This window comes from Oryctolagus cuniculus, chromosome 12 (genome assembly GCF_964237555.1).
Source record: "Oryctolagus cuniculus chromosome 12, mOryCun1.1, whole genome shotgun sequence".
NCBI lineage: Eukaryota > Metazoa > Chordata > Mammalia > Lagomorpha > Leporidae > Oryctolagus > Oryctolagus cuniculus.
The window spans coordinates 51,744,803-51,765,368 of record NC_091443.1 but is presented as its reverse complement, the minus strand read 5'-3'; the positions used below and the strand labels follow the sequence as shown (position 1 = coordinate 51,765,368).

Below are 20,566 nucleotides of genomic sequence, written 5' to 3'. Positions count from 1 at the left end.
GGGACTAGAACCCGGTGTGCCGGCACCACAAGGTGGAGGATTAGCCTAGTGAGCCGCGGTGCTGGCCGCATATGAGTAATTTCATCTTATTCGTAGCAGGGGATTTTCTTTTTCTCTCTGGCCTTTCCTTTCCTTTGCTGATGCTCTTATTTCTGCTCTTCAGGCCTTCATCTGCCTCCTCTGGACAGGGGATTTTTTCTTTCAGATCATCCCTAACTGGGGACTCAGGCTCCTTCAGAGTCCGCACTCCTAACAGTTCTGGTAAGTTAAATAATATTCTCAAAGGAGGGGCCTCAGCCGTTGAATGAAGATTCTCAAGGTGACAGGAAGTTGAGATCGACCCCTCAAAGAGTACTGTCTCCAGTTTGGTTCCTTAAAGAGTCATCCCATGTCCTTCACACTGAAGGGACGCTCTGGGTCTTTCCTTAATAGAACTCATCCTGTCACCCATTGAATCTGGTTATTTATCCAGGTTAGCCAACAGGATTAAGCTGGCTTTTTTATTTGTTTGTTTTACTGAGATTGCTATGTTGAACACACTGGGAGCTCAGTTCTGAGGACTGTAAAACCTCTGCTGCCAGTGCTCTTGATGAGCAGCTGCCACCTTCCACAGCTCACCCAGATCTTCATTTATTCTTTATTTTTATAGACTTTTTTTAAAAAAAGATATTTATTTGAAAGGCAGAGTCACAGAGAAAGATCTTCCATCTGCTAGTTTGCTCCCCAGATGGCCACAACAGCCAGAGCTGTGCTGATCTGAAGCCAGGACCAGGAACCAGGAGTTTCCTCTGGGTCTCCTAAGTGGTGCAGGGTCCCAAGCACTTGGGCCATCTTTTACTGCTTTCCCAGGCCATAGCAGAGAGCTGGATTGGAAGTGGAGCAGCCGGGACACAAACCGGTGCCCATATGGGATGCTGGCACTGCAGGTGGCAGCTTGACCTGCTACACCATGGCACCTTCTTCCACCCAGATCTTTAGATTTTTCCCTACATCTTTCCACTGATAGTTAAATCTCAGACCTCTGTCAGAGCCCCATCCTAACAGGAGAATGGACTTTATAATCCACCTCTTACATTGCTTAGCTAATAGTCTTTCCCCTTCTTAGTGTTCCTTTGGTTAAGAACTACCTAGTTACCCTGACCCATAACTAACACTGCTGAGAAGTGCCCAAGCAAGTTACCTCTTACCATTCCATTCCATTCACCAGGTCCCAGGGAGGGCAGAGCCACACAGGACAGTCTTCCTGGTCTCCAGCTACCAGCCCTGCAGGTGAGACCTGGTAGCCTAACTTGTCTGTGTATAGAAACTTGCGTGGTTCTGCTTGCCCACTAAGTTCTTCATCCTGGTCTCCTGTCAGGGTGGCAGGATGTAGCCAGCGTGGTGAGCATATGTTCACAGGTTTCCAGAATGGCCTCAGTTTCAGAGAGTACATCATACTGTCATGCTATGTTCCCAGTGAGGAGTTTTAAATTCAGTCATGGTACGGATCGGCTTTGAACTGAGAGGCCTTGGCCAGGGTGAAATAAGTGTGGGCCCACTGACCCTGACGTACTTTCAGCTGAATGTATGTTTTCAGTGGAGGTTCTGTTTGAACTAGGAAAAAACATGTGAAGTTCTTCAGAGACAGCTAGAATATTGCTTTATGAGGCTATGATTCTGATCCAAGCCAAAAAAGAAGCGAGCTTGATAATGAGGAGCTCTGTTAAGTGGAAAGTCCATTCCAGCCTCTTGGTGACTTGGGTTTTGAGGGTATGTGGGCCCTTTATTCTACTCCAAGCTCCTGGCAACCCCAGGGATAGCTCTTTTACACTAAGGTAGATATATCTGTTGCCACCTTATTCCAAAATGTCCCTTATTTTCATGCAAGCAGTTAGGTTCTAAGCCTTAAGAGGCAACACAGGGGAGAAAGCATCCCTCCCTAAGATCCTTGTAAGTGGAGGGATTGACTTAGATGGAAACAGACGTCAGAGACCTGGAGACTGTCTACAAATACATGGCCCCTAATGGTGTCTTGATTGAAACAAGCTGTAAAAATCCAAGAGCAAAACAAAACTAAAACCCCTGTAAAAAAGTTGAGGAAAATTGAGTTATCAATTGAAACATTTATTTAAAGCATTCCTAATATTGAGGTTAATTGTTAGGTATGATGATAATATTTTTGTTTTTATTTATTTTTAAAGATTTATTTGACAGAGTTACAAAGAGAGGTAGACACAGAGAGGAGAGAGGAGAGAGAGAGAGGTCTTCCATCCACTGGTTCACTCTCCAAATGGCTGCAATGGCAGGAGTAGCTAAGAGCCAGGAGCTTCTTCCAGGTCTCCCATGTGGGTACAGGGGCCCAATCACTTGGGCCATCTTCCACCGCTTTCCCAGGCCATAGCAGAGAGCTGGATCAGAAGTGGAGCAGCCGGTACTCGAACCGGTGCCCACATGGGATGCCAGCGCTGCAGACCAGGGCTTTAACCCGCTGCACCACAGTGCCGGCCCTGATAAGGTTTTTTTGTTTGTTTGTTTTTGATAGCCTTTATGTTCTGTACATACATGCTAAAATATTTATGGATGGGAAATTAAATGATTGGCCATGAGTTAATTGTTGAAGCTAGGTGATGGGTGAGTTTGTTGGAATAATCTACTTCAGTATTTTTTTTTAATTTCCATTAAAAGCTTTTAAGGATTATTAAAGAAAGTGCCACCTCCTCCAAGGTATTAGAATTCTATCTCCACGGTAATCATTCCTAGGTGTGGTAGTCATTCCAGATCTTGCAAAACAGCTTGTTTTTTTTTTTTTTTTTTAATAGCCTTATTATCCTAAACTATGAAAATGTTTGAGTTTCATAAGTACCAACAAAGCTTTTGTCACATGAAATACAGCAAATCTTAAGTTTGGAAAAGTTAGCTATCATGTAATAGAGAAAACCATGGGGAAGTAACAGTGGTGGCTTCTGTATAATGATTTGAGAGGGACTTAGTTGCCCTTTTGTTGCAATAAACACTTATGTGTGTTTTCCTGTTACCTGCTAAGACTCTCTACCAACAGAGGCAGATGGGATTAGCCAGGGGGAATGAAGCATGGAGCACTTCGAGATAGAGCATCTTCAAGATCTGGCCTGCAAGCACTACTGAAGGGTGGACTGGAGCATCCTGTACCCACTAGGGGAGATGGCCTCGGATAATGGACCCTCGCTTTGTTTCCTGGTTTCATTCTGCATCTTTTCTGTCTTTACCCTACACACCTTGTGTTACCTCCCAGGAAAGTGGCCAGGGCTTTAAGAAAAGTTTGTATCACTCCCAGAAGACATATGTAGCTCCCTTCATTTTCTGTAACTTCCAACTAAGGTTGTTAAAATATTCTTGCCATCATGCTTGAGCTGGGTGTGGGGGTAATAAACTCATCAACACCGTTTCATTTCTGTCTTTCATTTTTTAGCTTTGGATGCTTTGTTCCACTGCCAGTGTTAACAAGTAACAACTCTGGTCTTTGTCCTCACTGATCACACTTTTCTGTTTACCTGTGTTTCTTCCAGGCCTACTTACTATTAAATGTGTTGATTTTCCTTTGTCAAAGTAGCAGTTGGAGACAGGGTTTCAGCTTACTCAAGCATGTAGATAATAAAATGAAAAGGATGCCTTCTTATTGACTATTGCAACTCTATTGTTACAAGCTCTAGAATGCTGGAATGGCCACACAAGTCGTCTCCAAGACTGTCACTGCTGAAGCCTCAGACCTCCTCCTCATCACCTGGCGGCTGGGAAGCAGAGTCTGCCTGGTGACAGATGCTAACCTGCTGCCTTTGAAAGTTTTTTGTTAAATTAACCTCATTAATTAAATTCAGTTCACCTCATAAGTACACCTGCCCCTTCAAAATATAAAAACATGAATGGACTTGGTTCCATTAATTCCTAAACCATAGAAGTGGCAAAGTGGAGAAGAGAGAAACAGTTTTATTTTTGGCCTTTTTATTCTAGCAATCAGAGGCTTCCAATCTTATTTTTAGATGGTTATCTATTTGCTTTATATGTGAACCCAACCAATGAAAACCATTCTAAAACATCGATAATAAATTCCATGAGAAACAATGGTCCCTTTGTCTCCAATTCAGATCCTTTAGAGAGAAGGAAAAGCCTCTTTTCTGGACAAAAACTGACCCGATAGCAAAAAGATGAAAATCCAGTCTCTGTCAAGCTGGACAGGAGGTAGTGTCAGGTTTGTAAAACCAAACCTGGAACCTACTTCCATGGAACACCCTTTGACTAGAAAAAACCATCCCTCTTCCAACCTTATAATTCTGTTTTAAAAGGACATCTCTCCTAACTCCCACCTCAATAAATATCCAGTCAAAAGTATTCTCCACCGTTATTAAACTTTTCCACAAACTCTGTGGGGGGAAGATTTACCCTGAGACAAACAGAGAACAGAGAGGGGATTTTGGAAAGAGATAAAAAGTACAAGGCAAAGTGGTCCCAGTGTTGGAAATGAGAACATTCTGCTGCCTGTGTGATTTCACCGATGAGGCAGGTGAAAGGTAACGTCAGGTGGGTATGAGGAAGAGGAGTTATTTGTGATGAGACTGGGACATGTTGAGACTCTTAGCTGTATGTCGCATGGACCTGTACTCTGAGAGAAAAGCAGGATGCAAGGCAGCCTTGAATTCTAGGGGAAATGGTGGGGTTGGGGATGCCCTGGAACCAACTGTGTCAGGATTGCTTGCTCCTCCTTTGCAGCCCTCCTGCTGATGCGGGGCCAAGGTCAGGCCTCTAGTATACTGAGGGAAAAACCAGCAGATACAGGAAAGCAGGAGCCGGCTCCCAGCCCATCATTTGGCCAGATCCTTAGTAGTCTTTACCATGAGGCTGGAGGCCTGGGTTTCCTTTGTGTCCTCTGGTCATCCTCCCTGGCCCACCCTCACTCTATGCCCCTCACCCACCCTGAAGAACAGAGAGCTTTTCAGTTCTTTGCCACAAAGTAATTAAAAAGAGGTGGTTTCTTTGTTTAAACAGTTACTAAATTGGTTCATCTCCAATCTCCAGCCCCACCCACCCCCCCATCAGTCCTGTATGATCACATCATCATCGTCATCGTTGTCCTCCTCATCTTCCTCCTCCTCCTCTTCCTCCCCATCTTCTGGCAATTCTTCCTCCTCTTCCTCTTCGTCTTCATCTAGACAAACTACAACCTCAGCTGGCTCAGGTAATCGAGAGTCAAACCAGTCCCGAACCTGCTGGGTGCTAAGCCTTGATGCCTGACTCAGTTGAGGGATATCACTTTCCCGCAGCTGTTGGTGGGCTGCCCAGTATCTCTCCAGGGGTCGGATATCCGGTGGGGGTGGGGGGATCGGCAGAGGTGGTGTCTCAGCCCATTCATTCAAAGAGCGGGTCGATGGTGGTGGTGTAGGATTGGCCGGGTCTTGGAAACTAGGGGCACCAGGTACTGCATTGTCCCGAAACCATTTTAGTTGCCCATGCTTCAAGGCATAGCGTGTGTCACCAAACCACTGAATGATCTCAGGACGAGGTAAACCAGTGATCTGTTCTAATTTATGGTAATCCTCACGTCGTGCCCATTGGCACTGTAAAAAAAAGGATTTGAGGATAGCCAGCTGCTCTTTGGTTTTGCGTTTAGTCTTTCGCTGGCGTTGCATATCTGGGGAGAGATACTCCATGGGGCCAACCCTACCTGGTACTGAGTTATGCCTTAGCCCTTGGGGCCAGGCTGCCTCCAGATGTGGGGGTAGTGCCTGTTCACTGGGTGACAGTGACTGTGGGACACAGCCCAGTGGCTGCAAGCGTTTAGAGGTGGCAGTGGCTCCATTAGCCAGTACCTGGTAAGAGGAAGAAGAGGTAGAGGAAGGAGGAGGAGTCACACTAGATGCTGACTCCTCCTTACAACTACTGGCGAGTAATGAGACCGGTGGGGGCTTATCTCTAGCACGCGGCTGGTGGACACCTGTGGAGTGGTTCCAGGAAGCAGTGCCTACAGCACGTGACTGCTCAGGACCCCCACCTGCCTGCTCCTTACAGAGGCTACTGCTTTGAAGATCCTGCCAAAAATCAGATTGATGGGGGAATGCTCCACTGGCAGGTGTCAGCAAGGGCTCCTTTGCTTTCTGGTGACTTAGTGGCAATGGTGGTATCTGAGAGGACTCCTCAGGCTCGACCTTCAGTCCTTTCACCTGAGTGGGCGCGCTGGGAGTCAGAGGACCTATTCCAAGACCGACTTGTTCCGGGTGTGGCATTGGAGAAGGAGGCACCTCCTCTGGGGGCCGCCCTGCGTGATGAGTGAAAGAGAGAAGGGATTTGAAATGAAGTTGGTCCCGGTGATAGACCACGCGGGCCCGAGTCTCTTCTATTTCTTCAGAGGACCAGCTAATGCCACAGCGCAGGCGCTGGGCCATGAACCAGGTCTTGACCTTCTCCATCTGCAGCCCGTAACGTAGGCAAAGAAGGGCAATGTCTGCTAGACTGGGGTAGGGAAAGTAGCTGAAGGTTTGCAGCAGGTGTTCATTGCTGTCCAGCTCACTGGTCTGGGCTGCTTGGGTCCATACGAGCTGTAGCTCCTCAGAGATCGGAGGGAGGCAGATGAGACCCGCCGGTGAGCCGTTAAGACTGCTGGCCTCCTTATTAGGAGGCATGGTGCTTTCTGATGTATGCCCTTCAGAGAAAGCTGTAATAGGAAGAGAAACAGCTCAGTCACTGGGGCTCCTTTACTGGGACACGGGGCTCAATTTCTTCCAAACCATTGGACACCAAACTTTCTGTTTGTATCATGAGTTGCTTTTAAAGCGCTGCAACAAGTTCTCATTTAATTTCCACAACCTTGCAGTCATCAGGGCCTGCTATGATTTATTTCCATTTTCCAAGAAAACTGAACTCCATAGAAGTGAAACCACCTCAAGTCACATGACTAGCGAGTATTGTCACCAAAATGAAAATCTGTCTTTAGAGGTTAAGAAGGAAGTCTAGGGGCCAGCACTGTGGTGTAGCGGGTAAAGCCGCCTGCCATCCCATATGGGCACCGGTTTGAGTCCCAGCTGCTCCACTTCTGTTCCAGCTCTCTGCTGTGGCCTGGGAAAGCAGTAGAAGATGGCCCAAGTCCTTGGGCCCCTGCACCTGCATGGGAGACTCGGAAGAAGCTCCTGGCTCCTGGCTTCAGATCTGGACAGCTCTGGCCATTGTGGCCACCTGGGGAGTGAACCAGAGGATGGAAGACCTCCCCCCATCCCCAGCCCCTGCCTCTCAAATAAATAAAATATCTTTAAAAAAAATTTCATGGCCATATTACCCTGAGCATACCTGATCTTGTCTGATCTTGGAAGCTAAGCAGGGTCAGGCCTAGTTAGTACTAGCATGGGAGACTGCCTGGGAATACGGGGTGCTGTAGGGTTATTTTAAAAAAAAAGAAGGGGCCAGCACTGTGGCAGCCATTGGAGGGTGAACCAACGGCAAAGGAAGACCTTTCTCTCTGTCTCTCTCACTGTCCACTCTGCCTGTCAAAAAAAAAGAAAAAAGAAAAAGAAAGAAAGGGGATGTTTTGGCCGGCGCTGCGGCTCACTAGGCCAATCCTCCGCTTGCGGAGCCGGTACTCTGGGTTCTAGTCCCGGTTGGGGCACCGGTTCTGTACCGTTTGCCCCTCTTCCAGGCCAGCTCTCTGCTGTGGCCCGGGAGTGCAGTGGAGGATGGCCCAAGTGCTTGGACCCTGCACCCGCATGGGAGACCAGGAGGAAGCAGGAAGCACCTGGCTCCTGGCTTCGGATCGGCGCAGCACGCTGGCCATGGAGGCCATTTAGGGGGTGAACCAATGGAAGGAGACCTTTCTCTCTGTCTCTCTCTCTCTCTGTCTAACTGCCTGTCAAAAAAAATAAAAAAGAAAATGCACTCTATTAGAGCCTTTAAAATATTTTTTCTGTTACATTTTTATTAATTACTTGAGAGGCAAAGAGACAGAAAGAGAGCTTCCTTCCACTGATTTATTCCTCAAAGGCTAAGGCTGTGCTAGGTTGAAGCCAGGGGTCAGAAATTCAATCCAGGTTTCCCATGTGTGTGGCAGGAACCCAAGAACTTGAGCACCTGCTGCCTCCCAGGGTGCAGGAAGTTGGAATCGGGAGCAGAGCTGGGATTCAAACCCAGGCACTCTGTTTTGGGGTGTGGGGTGCCCCAAGCCATGACTTGACTGCTAGGCCAGATAATGGCCCCTAGAGCCTTTATCTTTCTAATTGGAACTCTGGAAGCAGTCTCCCACTGTCATGCAGCAAGAGTCACAAACGAAGAGAGAGGAGTAGGATCTCCAAACCGGCCCTAACTCCTTAGCTCCTAAAAATGTATGATCATCTCTAGAATGCGGAGAGCGAGCTGGGAATCCACTGATGGTTCTCTAGAGGTAGGACAGCACTGTCCTCTGCCCAGCCCCCCTCTCTGCTTCCCCTTCTTGGCATAGGGCTGTTGCAAGGAGAGGAATGACAGGCCTTTAGGACCCAAGCCCACACCAATGGCTTGCTTTCTTTCCATCCTGCCGTAGGATAAGAGATAGAGGTCGGAGATTTGGCATAAACGGGGCTCACTCCCCTTGGCTCAGGTCTTGCAGAGAGAGAATGTTTTCCTCCCCCAAGTCAGCCAGGGAACAAAGGTTATCCCCTCCCCCAGCCTTTGTCTCTTCCAGTAGCTCAGCCTCCCTCCAGGGAGCCGGGAGAGCTCCCTCAGACACTAACAGCCCCCCTCCACACAGGGCCAAGGCTTCCTGCTCTTATCTTTTCATTCCAGCTTTCTCCTCCAGACCAGGAGGCCAGGCTCATTAGAAATTGTAACCAGCTCCCGCAAGCTCCCCACAGCAGCACTGTGGGGAGAGCCCCTGACTGTGCGGCTTTTTCTGAAATACCTCTCAAGTTATTTCCAGACTATTCCTGTTGACAAATTTAACTCAGTTCCCTCTGCAGGCATGAGAGACCCTTTACGCGTGTTACCCTTTACCTTAGGGGAATCCCGTCTGTTGTTTATAAACAACCTGATCTGTAAAGGACAGGGCAGGATTCCTATTTGTAAATGCTACATGATGAACTGAGGAAATCTTCAAGTCCATAAACTTAAAATCGTGTGACATCAGGGATTCCATATGATGCTTTAAAAAACTCAGAAGCGTTATAACGATTGTGACCATTTCCTTTTAACAAGCAGCTCTAACAAACAGAAGGTCATACAAATCCTATCAGCAATAGAGCCCGAAGAGTGCCCTAAGAGGGTACATACAGGCAGCATGGCATGGTAGGCAGAAATATGAATTCAGACCTGTTAGTTTGAATCTCAATCAAGCCTCTTACCAGCTCTGTGATCTTGAGGAAAAGCTATTGAACTTAATGAAACTGTTTCCTTGTATGTCAAAAATGGAGACTGTGTGTATCAACAGTTATATATTCTTACAGACCACCTACTATGTGTGAGGTGTTTCCCCAAGCAGTTGGTGGAGATGAAAGTCTGGGGTGGGGCAGATTTGAGATAAACTGTAGCTGTGCCACTTTGTACAGTGCTACTTGTTCTTGGGCAAGTTATTGAACCTCTCTAAGCCTTAGTTTCTCATCAGAAAAAAAAGCATCTACCTGGTAAGTTTATGACTAAATGAAAAATGCACTTGACACTATGCCTAGAACAAAGTAAAGGCTCAGTAAAGCTTTGGTCATCACTTGAGGGCTTCATGGGATGCACCTGTATAAGGTAGTTCTGGAAGGTGCGGGGAAAGACCAAATCCTGGGGCTGGCACTCGGCACAGCAGTTAAGATACCAGCTGGGATGCCCCATCCCATGTCAGAGTGATTGGGTTTGAGTCCCAGCTCCGCTTCCAATTCTCTAGCTTTCTGCTAATGTGCACCCTGGGAGGCAGCAGGTGATGGTTCAAGTATTGGGTCCCCACCACCCATGTGGGAACCCAGATTCAGTTCCCTGTTCCTGGCTTTAGCCTGGCCTAGCCTCTAACTATTGCACACATTTGGGGGAATGAACCAGTGGATGGAAGATCTGTCTTTGTCTCTCTGCCATTCAAATAAAAAACAAAATAAGAAAAAAATGTTTAAAGAGAATCCTTTAAAATGATTTTGGAAGGCAGACATTTAGCCTAGTGGTTAAGACACCCACATCCCCTATCATCAGAGTACCTGGGTTCAAGACTCCAGCTTCCTGCGAGTGCAGATCTGCGGGGACAGTGGCAATAGCTCTAGTAATTAGGTTCTTGCCACCCACATGGGAGACCAGGATTGAGTTTCCAGCTCCCTGCTTTGGTCTGGCCCAGTCCTGGCCTTTGCAGGCATTTGGGGAGTGAACCAGCAGATGTGAAAAACTTCTCTGTCTCAAATTAAAACAATTAGGGCAGGGGGCTGTGCTGCCACCTGAAATGCAAACATCCCATGTGAGCCACAGTTGGGAGTCCCAGTTGCTCCACGCTAATGCACCTGGGAAGGCAGAGGAAGATGACCCAACTTTTTGGGTCCCTGTCGTCCACGTGGGACATCCAGATGGAGTTACCAGGCTCCTGGCTTCAGCCTGGCTCAGCCTCAGCTGTTGTGGCCATCTGGGGAGTGAACCAGCAGGTGTAAGATCTGTCTCTCCCTCTTTCTGTAACTCTGCCTTTCAAATAGTAAACAAATATAAAAAAATAATTAAAAGAAGATCATGAGTGGATACAGCTGGTTAAGCTGCCACTGGAGACTCCTGCATTCCGTATCAAGTCGTAGCTACTCCACGCTTCCCCAGGAGTCCCTGACCCCCTGCGTCAGCCTGACCTAGCCCCAGCTGTTACAGACATTTACAGACGGAACATATCTCTCTTCCTTCCCCTTTCTCACTGTCATTCTGCATTTCAAATTTATCTTAAAGAACAAATCCTGATTTTCAATGTTCTTACAGAGCCCCAATTCTAGCTAGCAGTGGAGAAAACCTGGGTATTTGTGACTTTAACAGGTTTTATAATTTGGGGTTTGGATGTAATTTCAGGGTGCACTTTGCTGCTTTATGAAAGTACGAAAACCACTACTTTCAGAGAATTGCATCCACGATTAGATCCTTTTTGATTGCGGTGGGAACTGCCAATGTGATAAGGCTCCCTTTCTCTTCAGTGCCAGCCAGGCTCACTGTGGACACAGCAACACTGTTTCCATGGCCCTGTACTAACCACCATTTAGAAATAGTGGCCCACCAGGACCACCACCAGATCCAAGCTGGAGAACATGATGGCAACGCCTGACATCCGCTTAACCTTATTTGTGTTCTGCTCTGAAAAACACTGTAACATTTCAGATTGTGGAAAACATAGCCTAAGGAATACAGCGGTCCAGTAGGAGGTTAAAGACTGCCGGATGGGAATGGGAGACAGATACAGTGCTAAGCTTCAGAGGAAACATTTTGCTTTATTCATGTGGTTTGGCAGCCTTCAGATTCTCAGCCTCAGCTTGAGATTTCAGTGTCATGTGCAGCAATGCAAATAACATATTTGCTGGACTGTGTACATCGAGTTTTCACTTACACGAAGCCCACGTTAGGGCAGACTCCCTGAAACACAGTGGTAGGGGATGGCTGGTACTTCCCTGGAAGTGGCTCTTGAGAATTATAAGTAGGGCAGACCCTGCAGTAAATCAAAACCACAGTGAAGACACTGCAGTGTTTTGTGGAAAGCTGAAGAAGGATGGACGCCTAGGGCAGGGTGGTGGCGCGGAGTATCCTGAATAATAATTAAGTTTGTATCTTAAAAAAAAAATGATTTATTTACTTGAAAGGCAGAGCAACAAGGAGAAAGAAAGGGAGCGCAGAGAGACATTCTGCAGCTGCTGATTCACTCCCTAAATGGCTGTTAACAGCCAGGTCTGGGCCAGGCCAAAGCCAGAAGCCAGGAACTCCATCCTGCTCTCCCATATTGTGGCAGGGGCCCAAGTAGCTGGGCCATCTTTCGCTGCTTTCCCAGGCACGTTATCAGGAAACTGGATCTGAAGAACAGCCGGGACCTGAACTGGTGCTCCCATACAGGCATACAGGATGCTGACCTTATAAGCAGCAGCTTAACCCGCCGTGCTACAACGCTGGCCCCAAGTTCATATCTTTATGAAATATGCCAAATACACCCTACTGCTACCCCAAGTCACTAATAAAAAATTTAGTCAGTCGGAACATAACATCTTCCCCCTTGGACTTTCTGTATCCCGGCAGGTGGCAGGAAAACGGGCTGTCTTAAAATTCGTTTCCGTGTTCACACAATCCTGGGAAAAAGGGGACTGTAAGCTTTCAGCTTGAGCGTAGGCTTATGGCTAAGGAGGAGATGGCTGAAGTTAGAGACTAGATATGATCCTGCTCAAGTCCCTAAATCTTTTTTTTTTTTTTTTTTTTTTTTTTTTTTTTTTTTACAGGCAGAGTGGACAGTGAGAGAGAGAGACAGAGAGAAAAGTCTTCCTTTGCCATTGGTTCACCCTCCAATGGCTGCCGTGGCCGGCATGCTGCGGCCGGTGCTGATCCGATGGCAGGAGCCAGGTGCTTCTCCTGGTCTCCCATGGGGTGCAGGGCCCAAATACTTGGGCCATCCTCCACTGCCCTCCCTGGCCACAGCAGAGAGCTGGCCTGGAAGAGGGGCAACTGGGACAGAATCCGGCACCCCGACCGGGACTAGAACCTGGTGTGCCGGCGCCACAAGGTGGAGGATTAGCCTAGTGAGCCATGTCCTAAAGATTGGAAGGACTACCTGAGAGGTGTTTGGGTGAGACAGATAGAATGGCTTTAAGGACTCTTTGTGACAATTAGCTTATATATGTCTTAATTTTTGGATCGTGAACCTCAGAGTCAGGTAAGTTACGGGCCCCCAAAGTTGTGATTACCCCTCTGATTGCTAAGGAGTCAAATTAAGAAGCTCTGTCTCCTGTCCTCCCAACTGGGCCAGGAATCTGGCTCACCTGACCTGCAGGTGGGTTACCCATCAATACCCACAGTGCAGTGCCATAACCGTCTGCTTCACTCCGTTGTCCTGTGTGCTTGGGCCAGTACTGTGATTCCGAAACTGCTTATGCCCATGGTTTTTCTGTATAATGATGCAATTTAACATGACACAAATCTATGAAAAATACTGCACTGAAAATTGTTCCCATGAAAACAGATGCCCTGGAGAGACATGATACAAAGGGGAGCATACATTTCTAAAACTGCTGAATTGGTGGCATTGGTCAAGACAGCAGTAAAAGTGTGGGAAATGGGACTTCAAAAGTCTCAAAAGGATTCTGCACTCAGATTGCTTCCAACCTGTCTGAACTCTCACTTCACTTTACGGAAACCAAAACTGGAAATCATAGATGATGAAAGTGTCTGAGCGACTCCTCTCAGACTGCACACGCATTGCCTGGGAACTGAAAAACCAGGCCAGCCTCTTTCCCAGCCGGGTTTAATTAGTCTGGACAGGGGCCCAAGCATCCCTAGTTTTTAAGTTTGCAAGGTGCAGCCGGGTTTGAGAATGGTAACTTAGAAATGTCAATCACCAGACTTTCACACACACACAGTCTCAGCACTACACCAAAAGATTGGTGAAATGAATGTACTTTTTAATTATGTTTCAGTTATGTATGCATCATTTTTAAAACCCCCAACTCTGGCTTTCTCAATTATTGCTCTCTACCTATCCTAATCATAGACGATTTAAAAAAAAAAAAAAAAAAAAAAAAGCTCTCCCGGTCTGATCTGGGCCCACGTTACCAAATAGGTCTCAGCTTGAATTTTCTTTCAGTTTATTCGTCCCCGACTAGGACACAACACCAGAAACCTCCGTGGAGTCTGGTGCTTGGTTTCCTGGTTGGTTTTCCGACTACCGCTGGGTAGAGAGTCAAAACCTTTCATTCCCACAGGCCACTGCTCCCCCAAAGTGCCGCCAGGTTCTGTGCGTGTGGGAGGTCGCCAGGAGGTAGTCATGGGGATGGGGGGGGGGGGCTGGGAAGGAAACGTGCCTCCTAGCCTCCATTTCACAGGCAGTCTAGAAGGCTCCAAACTGGGTCAGAGAACAAAAAGTTGCTGCACTTGGGGCGATGAGCCCCAGGAGGCAGGCGAATCTAAATCCTCCCCTCGCCAAGGACGTCCCAACCCAGCCTTCCCCTCCTCCCTACACACCCCCCTCACCCTCCCTCAGTTACAACAGGGAAAAGTCCAGAGGAGAAAGGAGAGAGAACCGGGCGACTTCCAATCCAGAATTCGCCCTCCCCCAGCGCGGGCACGGGGCTCTGGAGGTCGGAGATAGCACACGGGCTGGGAGGGGAAGTCCAAGGGGCTGGGGATCACTCACCGAGGTCCGGCCCGGGCGGCGGCTCCCAGCCTCGCACCATGGGCCGGGGGTAAGGGGGGAAAGAGGGCAGGGGGGCTCCGGGTGGGAGTGGGGTAGCTGCCCGGTGCGGCCTGCTCCGAGCCCACCCGCGCGGACGGCCGGGACCCGGACGGCATGCCCCCCGCCCCTGAGAGCGCGCCCGTCTAGCCCACCCCAGCTCCAGCGAGTTGGATGCGGGGGGGGGACGGGTGGGGCGGGCGTCCAGGGCCTGTGCCAAGGTGGCCCGAGTCCTGATTGGCGGACGCAGGAAGGCGGGCCCTGGCGGAAGGCACTAGACCATCCATTGGCTGCGTCTGTCTCGGCCCAAATCGGCTATTGGCTACGTGGGCCTCGGCAGGGGTCAGCTATTGGGTGTGTGGGGCAGGAACGATGTCCCCCGAGGCCAGGGTGCCGCGAATGGTACCTCCCCGTACCCTCGACCTATTGGCGCCGGACCTTCCGAGTACCCCGAGCCATGTTTCTCCCGAAATCCCCCAAGGAGAGGCGCAGCACTTTGCTGAACTGTCGGGACCGCCAACAACTCCGCATTAGTCGCCTCCTGGAGGAAGCCCTCCTGCAAGACCTTGTCAGCGTCCGCTCTCTGGCCTTCCACTCGCCCGGCCGCCGCCGCGCTCGCCGTGACGAAGCGCCTGCAGCGACCGGGCGCTTGTCGAGGTGCACCAGCTGTCTTGCCACCCGGAAAGACGAGGGCCTTCGACTGGTGTTCGCAAAGACGACCAGCCGGGGCGGGCACCTGCCGGGTGCCTCGCAGAGCCTCAGGCTCCCCTCCCCGCCCTGGTAATGGGGACGCAGAGCTCTGCCTCCTCTCGGGGATCCCGGCGTTCGCTGTCAAGAAAGAGATGAAGATAAAGCGAACTTTGCTGGAATGCCTGTCCTGCACCGCTGGAAGTTCACAGCCAAAATGTGTGTTTAGAATTCTCCGTCTTCTAAAACTTGAGAATACTTCGCGAAGTGACTCTTGTATATATATTTTTAAGTCTCTTCTTGACTACTTAGGTCACTTAATTAACAGCTTCTACGTGATGACAGTTTGTAATAACTTCAGACTTGTATTCTCACACCTCACCTCTCCACCTCCCTGCATCCCAAGAAAACAACCACCTGACTCCTCCGTTCCTTCTTCCTTGCTGCACCCTGAGGTCTAGATACTTTCAGGGTTGCCAGACATCAGAAACACCCCTCCTTCAGTGCTGAACCCTGTTGGATGCGTCTGGCCCTGCCGCCTTCCCCTCGTTACATTTGCTATTGACCTCAACTTTTTTTTTTTCCTTTTGACAGGCAGAGTGGACAGTGAGATAGAGAGACAGAAAGAAAGGTCTTCCTTTTCCGTTGGTTCACCCTTCAATGGCCGCTGCAGCTGGCGCGCTGCGCTGATCCGAAGCTAGGAGCCAGGAGCCAGGTGCTTCTCCTGGTCTCCCATGCGGGTGCAGGGCCCAAGGACTTGGACCATCCTCCACCGCACTCCTGGGCCACAGCAGAGAGCTGGAGTGGAAAAGGAGCAACCGGGACAGAACCGGCACCCTGACCGGGACTAGAACCCGGGGTGCTGTCGCCGCAGGCGGAGGATTAGCCTAGTGAGTCGCGGCGCCCGCCACGACCTCAACTTTTAAGAGCCAGTCCCGCGCCCTTCAAACTAACGCCCGGCAAAAACATGATAGCGGTTAGGGTTAGGGTTAGGGCTAGGGTTAGAAGCGTTTCATGCCTCAGGCTGTGAGCCAGGCTGGTGGTGTGGACAGAGCTTGTCCACAGTCAGGACCGCGGCAGTGCCGAACTGGAGTGTGTCTGCAGTGAGAGGGGGAAGAGTGGGATATTTCAGGTGTGGGCAGCCTTCAGCGACCAGTGCAGGGGTCATTCCCTCACAACCTAAGGAGAAAGGATTGACTGGGATAAATGCGAGCTTGTTTGGCTGGAAGGGAGGCCAGGCAGGAGCTGTCTGTGGGAACTAAGCCCATGAGCCTGTGGTTTGCTAAGTCACTCTGGGCAGTGCTGATCCTGGACTTGGAATTACAAAAGGTGGGTGATTCCAGCGAGTGTTGGGACACTCGCTCCCAACAGTCAGGGGTGGAGGTAGCATTCAAGTTTATGGGGGGGGGGTACTCCAAGGATGATAGAAGAAACTCCCCTGCCTTAGTTCTAAAGTACAGGCTGAACCCTCTATGTGAGTTGAACTCTATGTAGGTCTAGACGGGTGGAGAATGTCTGGCCCACAGGCCATGTACGGTCCTCAACATCATTTGGTCAGGCCCCACCAAGGCAATCGCAGTAGAGACTGGAAATTCAAACTGATAGCAGGCTAATTTTTTTTTTTTTTTTGACAGGCAGAGTGGACAGTGAGAAAGAGAGACAGAGAGAAAGGTCTTCCTTTACCGTTGGTTCACCCTCCAATGGCCGCTGCGGCTGTTACGCTGCGGCCCGCGCACTGCGCTGATCCGATGGCAGGAGCCAGGTACTTATCCTGGTCTCCCATGGGGTGCAGGACCCAAGTACTTGGGCCATCCTCCACTGCACTCCCGGGCCATAGCAGAGAGCTGGCTTGGAAGAGGGGCAACTGGGACAGAATCCGGCACCCCGACCGGGACTAGAACCTGGTGTGCCAGCGCTGCAAGGCGGAGGATTAGCCTAGTAAGCTGCGGCGCCGGCCCGCAGGCTAATTTTTAAGTTGGTACTTTTGCATGGCCCACAAATGATGTTTATATATATATATATGTATATATGTATACATGTATATGTGTGTGTGTATATATATATCTCCAAATGGCTCTTGGCAGAAAAAAAAGGTCCCTCACCACTGGTGAATGTGGAGTGGACTGGGGTGGGCCGGGGTGAGGGGGAGAAGCCTCGGCTGATGGTGAGAGTCCCATGTTTTGCAGGACAGTCCCCTGCCAGCCCTTCCAGGGACTAACACTGGAGAATGTGATGCCTGTCATCTGCCCTTTGCACGGCTCAGACATTAGCAGGGCTGACCAGAGGCACGCTCGCCCTACAGCTGGAGGCCCTGCAGGTGCAGCGTCCTCCCTGTCACAGACCTTCACCACTGGAGGAGCTGCAGCAACACGCCAACATCGTCACAGGTTTTTCTAAAACTTGGGGAAAAAAAAAACACCCCAAACTGGAATTGACTGGTATCTCCTTCTTGACTTGACCTCTGTCACATGTCCCTTTCTCAGGTGTCCACAGAGAGGTGATGGGCACTTGGAGACTGGCTGAGGGAGCTGAGGAGGGATCACGTGTACTGTGGGGTTAGTAGGTATACTTGATGGGTTTTGCAGTTACTTCTGTGAATAGAATCAATTATCCCCAGGTGGATACAGTGTTATGGATTAAACTGTGTCCTCCCAAACTTAGGGTTAATGTCCTGTCCCCCAGTACCTCAGAACGTAGCTTCGTGTGGAGTTAGGTTGTTTCTCGAGGTGATTAAGTTCAGCTGAGATGGATGAATTAGGGTGGGTCCTAACACAGTGTGACTGCTGACCTTCCACGAGGAAATCTGGGCACAGACTTGTGATGCACAGGCAGAGGGAAGACCATGAGCAGACAGCCTTCTACAATCAAGGACAGAAGCCTCAGGATGCAGTCAGCTCAGCCAGTGCCCTTGTCTTGGACCTCTAGTCTCCAGGACTGAGAAAACAAATTTAGCACACACCCAGTCTCTGCTATTTTTGTATGGCAGCCCTGAAAAATTAAATTACTTATATGTTTTAAAAATGTGTATTTACTGCCATTTTATTTGAAAGTCAGAAAGAGAGATCTTCCCTCTGCTGGAACACTCCTGAAATGCCTCAATAGCCAGCACTGGGCTAGGCCAAAGCCGGGAGCCCAGAACTCAATCTAGGCTGGCAGGCAACCAAGGACTTGAGCCATCACCCGCTGCCTCCTAGTGTGTGCATTAGCAGGAAGCTGGATCAGGGATGGAGGAGCCTAGAGGAGCTGGGACTCCAAACAAGCACTCTGATGCAAGACGGGAGTGTCTCGGCTGCTGACTTAACTTCTGAGCCAAATGCCTGCCTGTATGTTTATTTCCATTTTTTATTTGAAAGGCAGAGATCAAGCTGAGACCAGGAGCACAGAACTCAATCCAGGTTTCCCATGTGGGTGGCAAGGATCCAAGCACCTGAACCACCACTGCTGCTACCCAGAGTGTGCATCAGTGAGAAGTTGTATTGGAAGCAGAGTCAGGACTTGAACCAAGCACTCCCATACAAGTTGCAGGTGCCCCAAGCAGCATCCTAAGCACTGTGCTACAAATGTGCCTGCCCCCAAACTAATATTTATAGTTCCCATTATTCTTTTTTTTTTTTTTTTTTTTTTTGACAGGCAGAGTGGACAGTGAGAGAGAGACAGAGAGAAAGGTCTTCCTTTTGCCGTTGGTTCACCCTCCAGTGGCCGCTGCGGCCGGCGCACCACGCTGATCCAAAGCCAGGAGCCAGGTGCTTCTCCTGGTCTCCCATGGGGTGCAGGGCCCAAGCACTTGGGCCATCCTCCATTGCACTCCCTGGCCACAGCAGAGAGCTGGCCTGGAAGAGGGGCAACCGGGACAGAATCCGGCGCCCTGACCAGGACTAGAACCCAGTGTGCCGGTGCCACAGGCGGAGGATTAGCCTAGTGAGCTGCGGCGCCGGCTAGTTCCCATTATTCTTGATACTATCAATTCAGAATATATGACATTAGCCATTACAAATTCGAAAAGCTCCAAAATTTTATAGTGGTTTTACCAAGTTTGACAAAAATTCTAAACATTTATGAAAGTATCACAAGGCATGGGGGCAAAATTTTTTAAAATTAACAATACAAAAGTGATCATGTTAGAAGACTCATAGAAAACATACAATCATTATACGAAAAGGCTATCAAAGGCTGTTGGCAAAAAAAGTGGAAATATGAATAATTTTAGGCAGATATTTGGCAGCTTTTTAAAAAATTGTAATTTGTCATTCTGAAAATATCATAATTTTGTATTTAATTTTCTTAAAGGGGCTCCAAAAGTTGCATACTTCAGGTACCCAGAAGCCTGGCTCCAGCCTAGGACTACCAGATGGCCATGGTGAGTCTCTGCCTCCTTAGGGGAACTCTGCTCCAGTGCTCGTGCCCTGTCTCCTAGAAAGACCAGAGCCGCAGGCAGTGAGGCGGCCGACTACTCAGACCTGCGAGTACTGAGGCTTGGAGACAGAGTTGGGAGAGCGAAAGTTAACGCGGAAGGAGTTTGTGGCAGGAGGAGCTCAAACCTACCCCAGAAGACGTGAGGAGTCTGTGCAGGGCTTGGGGCTCCGACTCCAGGCAGGAAGCCGTGGAGAGAAGCCCTGGAAAGCCCCGCCTTACCTCTCCGTGGGTGTTTGCTCCTCATGCTGACCCTGCCCTTCAGCACTCTTAGAGCACACTGAAGAGCGGTGGGCTGGGCAGCGATGACGTCACAGGTCGGCCTTTGTGATGTAAGGAGGAGCTATCAGGCATTCCGTGCTTGGGGCTTGCCTCCTAGGAATGCTGTCACCTCATTACTTTGTGGTAATTGGATTCTCTCATCACTCAGGTGATGTGGGAGCCAATCCTGTGAGAACTTGCTCTTTCAAGGACTCCCTCTGTTATCTATTTCTATCCCTCCATTCTGGATTCCACAGAGGTCTTGCCTTCCTTTCCCCTCCGTTAGCTGTCTTACCCTTTGTTTTAGGGTAACCCCTTATTAGGGAAGGGCATTGTTCTTCCCTCCACTACTCAAGAGCAGAAAGTAACGAGATGACCCCCTAAAAGAGGAAGAATCCCCTGTGAAAAGCAGAAACAGTTTTCCCAGACTGTTCCTTTAACAACACCAACAGCTGGTGCTGGGTGCCAGGGAACTGAAGAGCCAGGCCCTGACTATGCTCCCACTACCCAAAAGGGTGGAGGGATCCTGTTGTGGTGTCTTAAACCATGGCTGCCCATCTCTCCCGTGGTCTTCTTCCATGCAACTTCCAAACAGCCAGAGGACTCCAGCAGAAAAGGAATAGGACTTTTTAAGATTTATTTATTTGAAAAGCAGAGTTACACAGAGAAGAGAAAAAAAAGAGAGAGAGATCTTCCATCTGCTGGTTCACTCTCCAAATGGCTTCAATGGCCTGGGCTGGCCCAGACTAGACAGGAATCTGGAACTCCATCCAAGTCTTCCATGGGGGTGGCACAGACCCAAACATTTGGGCCATCTTTGGCTGCTTTCCCAGGTGTATTAGCAGGGACCTGGATTAGAAGTGGAGTAGGCGGGACTCAGACTGGTGCTCA

General features: G+C 49.3%; 2 protein-coding genes and 1 pseudogene across 6 annotated transcripts in view; 2 read left to right on the top strand and 1 right to left on the bottom strand.

Moving 5' to 3' along the window:
* The window catches only part of RNF212B (ring finger protein 212B), a 46,032-nt gene extending 41,629 nt beyond the window's left edge, over nucleotides 1–4,403 (top strand). For 2 of the 3 annotated variants that reach the window (XM_051822668.2, XM_017348204.3), the window contains 3 exons: nucleotides 164–261; nucleotides 1,208–1,269; nucleotides 3,023–4,403. In XM_051822668.2, coding sequence (XP_051678628.2) covers nucleotides 164–261; nucleotides 1,208–1,269; nucleotides 3,023–3,088 — 226 coding nt within the window. In that variant the 3' untranslated portion in view covers nucleotides 3,089–4,403. The remainder of the gene's footprint in view (nucleotides 1–163; nucleotides 262–1,207; nucleotides 1,270–3,022) is intronic. The other variant, XM_051822665.2, reaches the window with a different exon arrangement.
* Nucleotides 3,941–19,782, bottom strand: HOMEZ (homeobox and leucine zipper encoding). 3 transcript variants are annotated; one of them, XM_017348202.3, is made up of 2 exons: nucleotides 19,637–19,782; nucleotides 3,941–6,661 (listed from the first exon to the last, which is right to left on the bottom strand). In XM_017348202.3, exons 1-2 carry the CDS (start codon nucleotides 19,659–19,661, stop codon nucleotides 5,046–5,048), a joined length of 1,641 nt encoding a protein of 546 aa, XP_017203691.1. In that variant the 5' UTR covers nucleotides 19,662–19,782; the 3' UTR covers nucleotides 3,941–5,045. The 3 variants fall into 3 exon arrangements, with proteins under 3 accessions (XP_017203691.1, XP_017203692.2, XP_002718124.3); XM_017348203.3 differs by having other exon boundaries at nucleotides 19,547–19,696; XM_002718078.5 differs by lacking the exon at nucleotides 19,637–19,782 and adding an exon at nucleotides 14,282–14,515.
* On the top strand, nucleotides 7,263–7,381 carry LOC127483860 (5S ribosomal RNA; annotated as a pseudogene).
* Nucleotides 19,783–20,566: the final 784 nt, after the last annotated feature.

Bases quoted from the DNA above. Each gene is read 5' to 3' on its own strand.
- HOMEZ (XM_017348203.3), bottom strand. From the start codon at position 19,661: ATGAGGAGCAAACACCCACGGAGAGGTAAGGCGGGGCTTTCCAGGGCT. The intron at 6,662-19,546 runs GTAGGTTTGAGC...TTCCTATTACAG, and splicing joins GACTCCTCACGTCTTCTGGG to CTTTCTCTGAAGGGCATACA.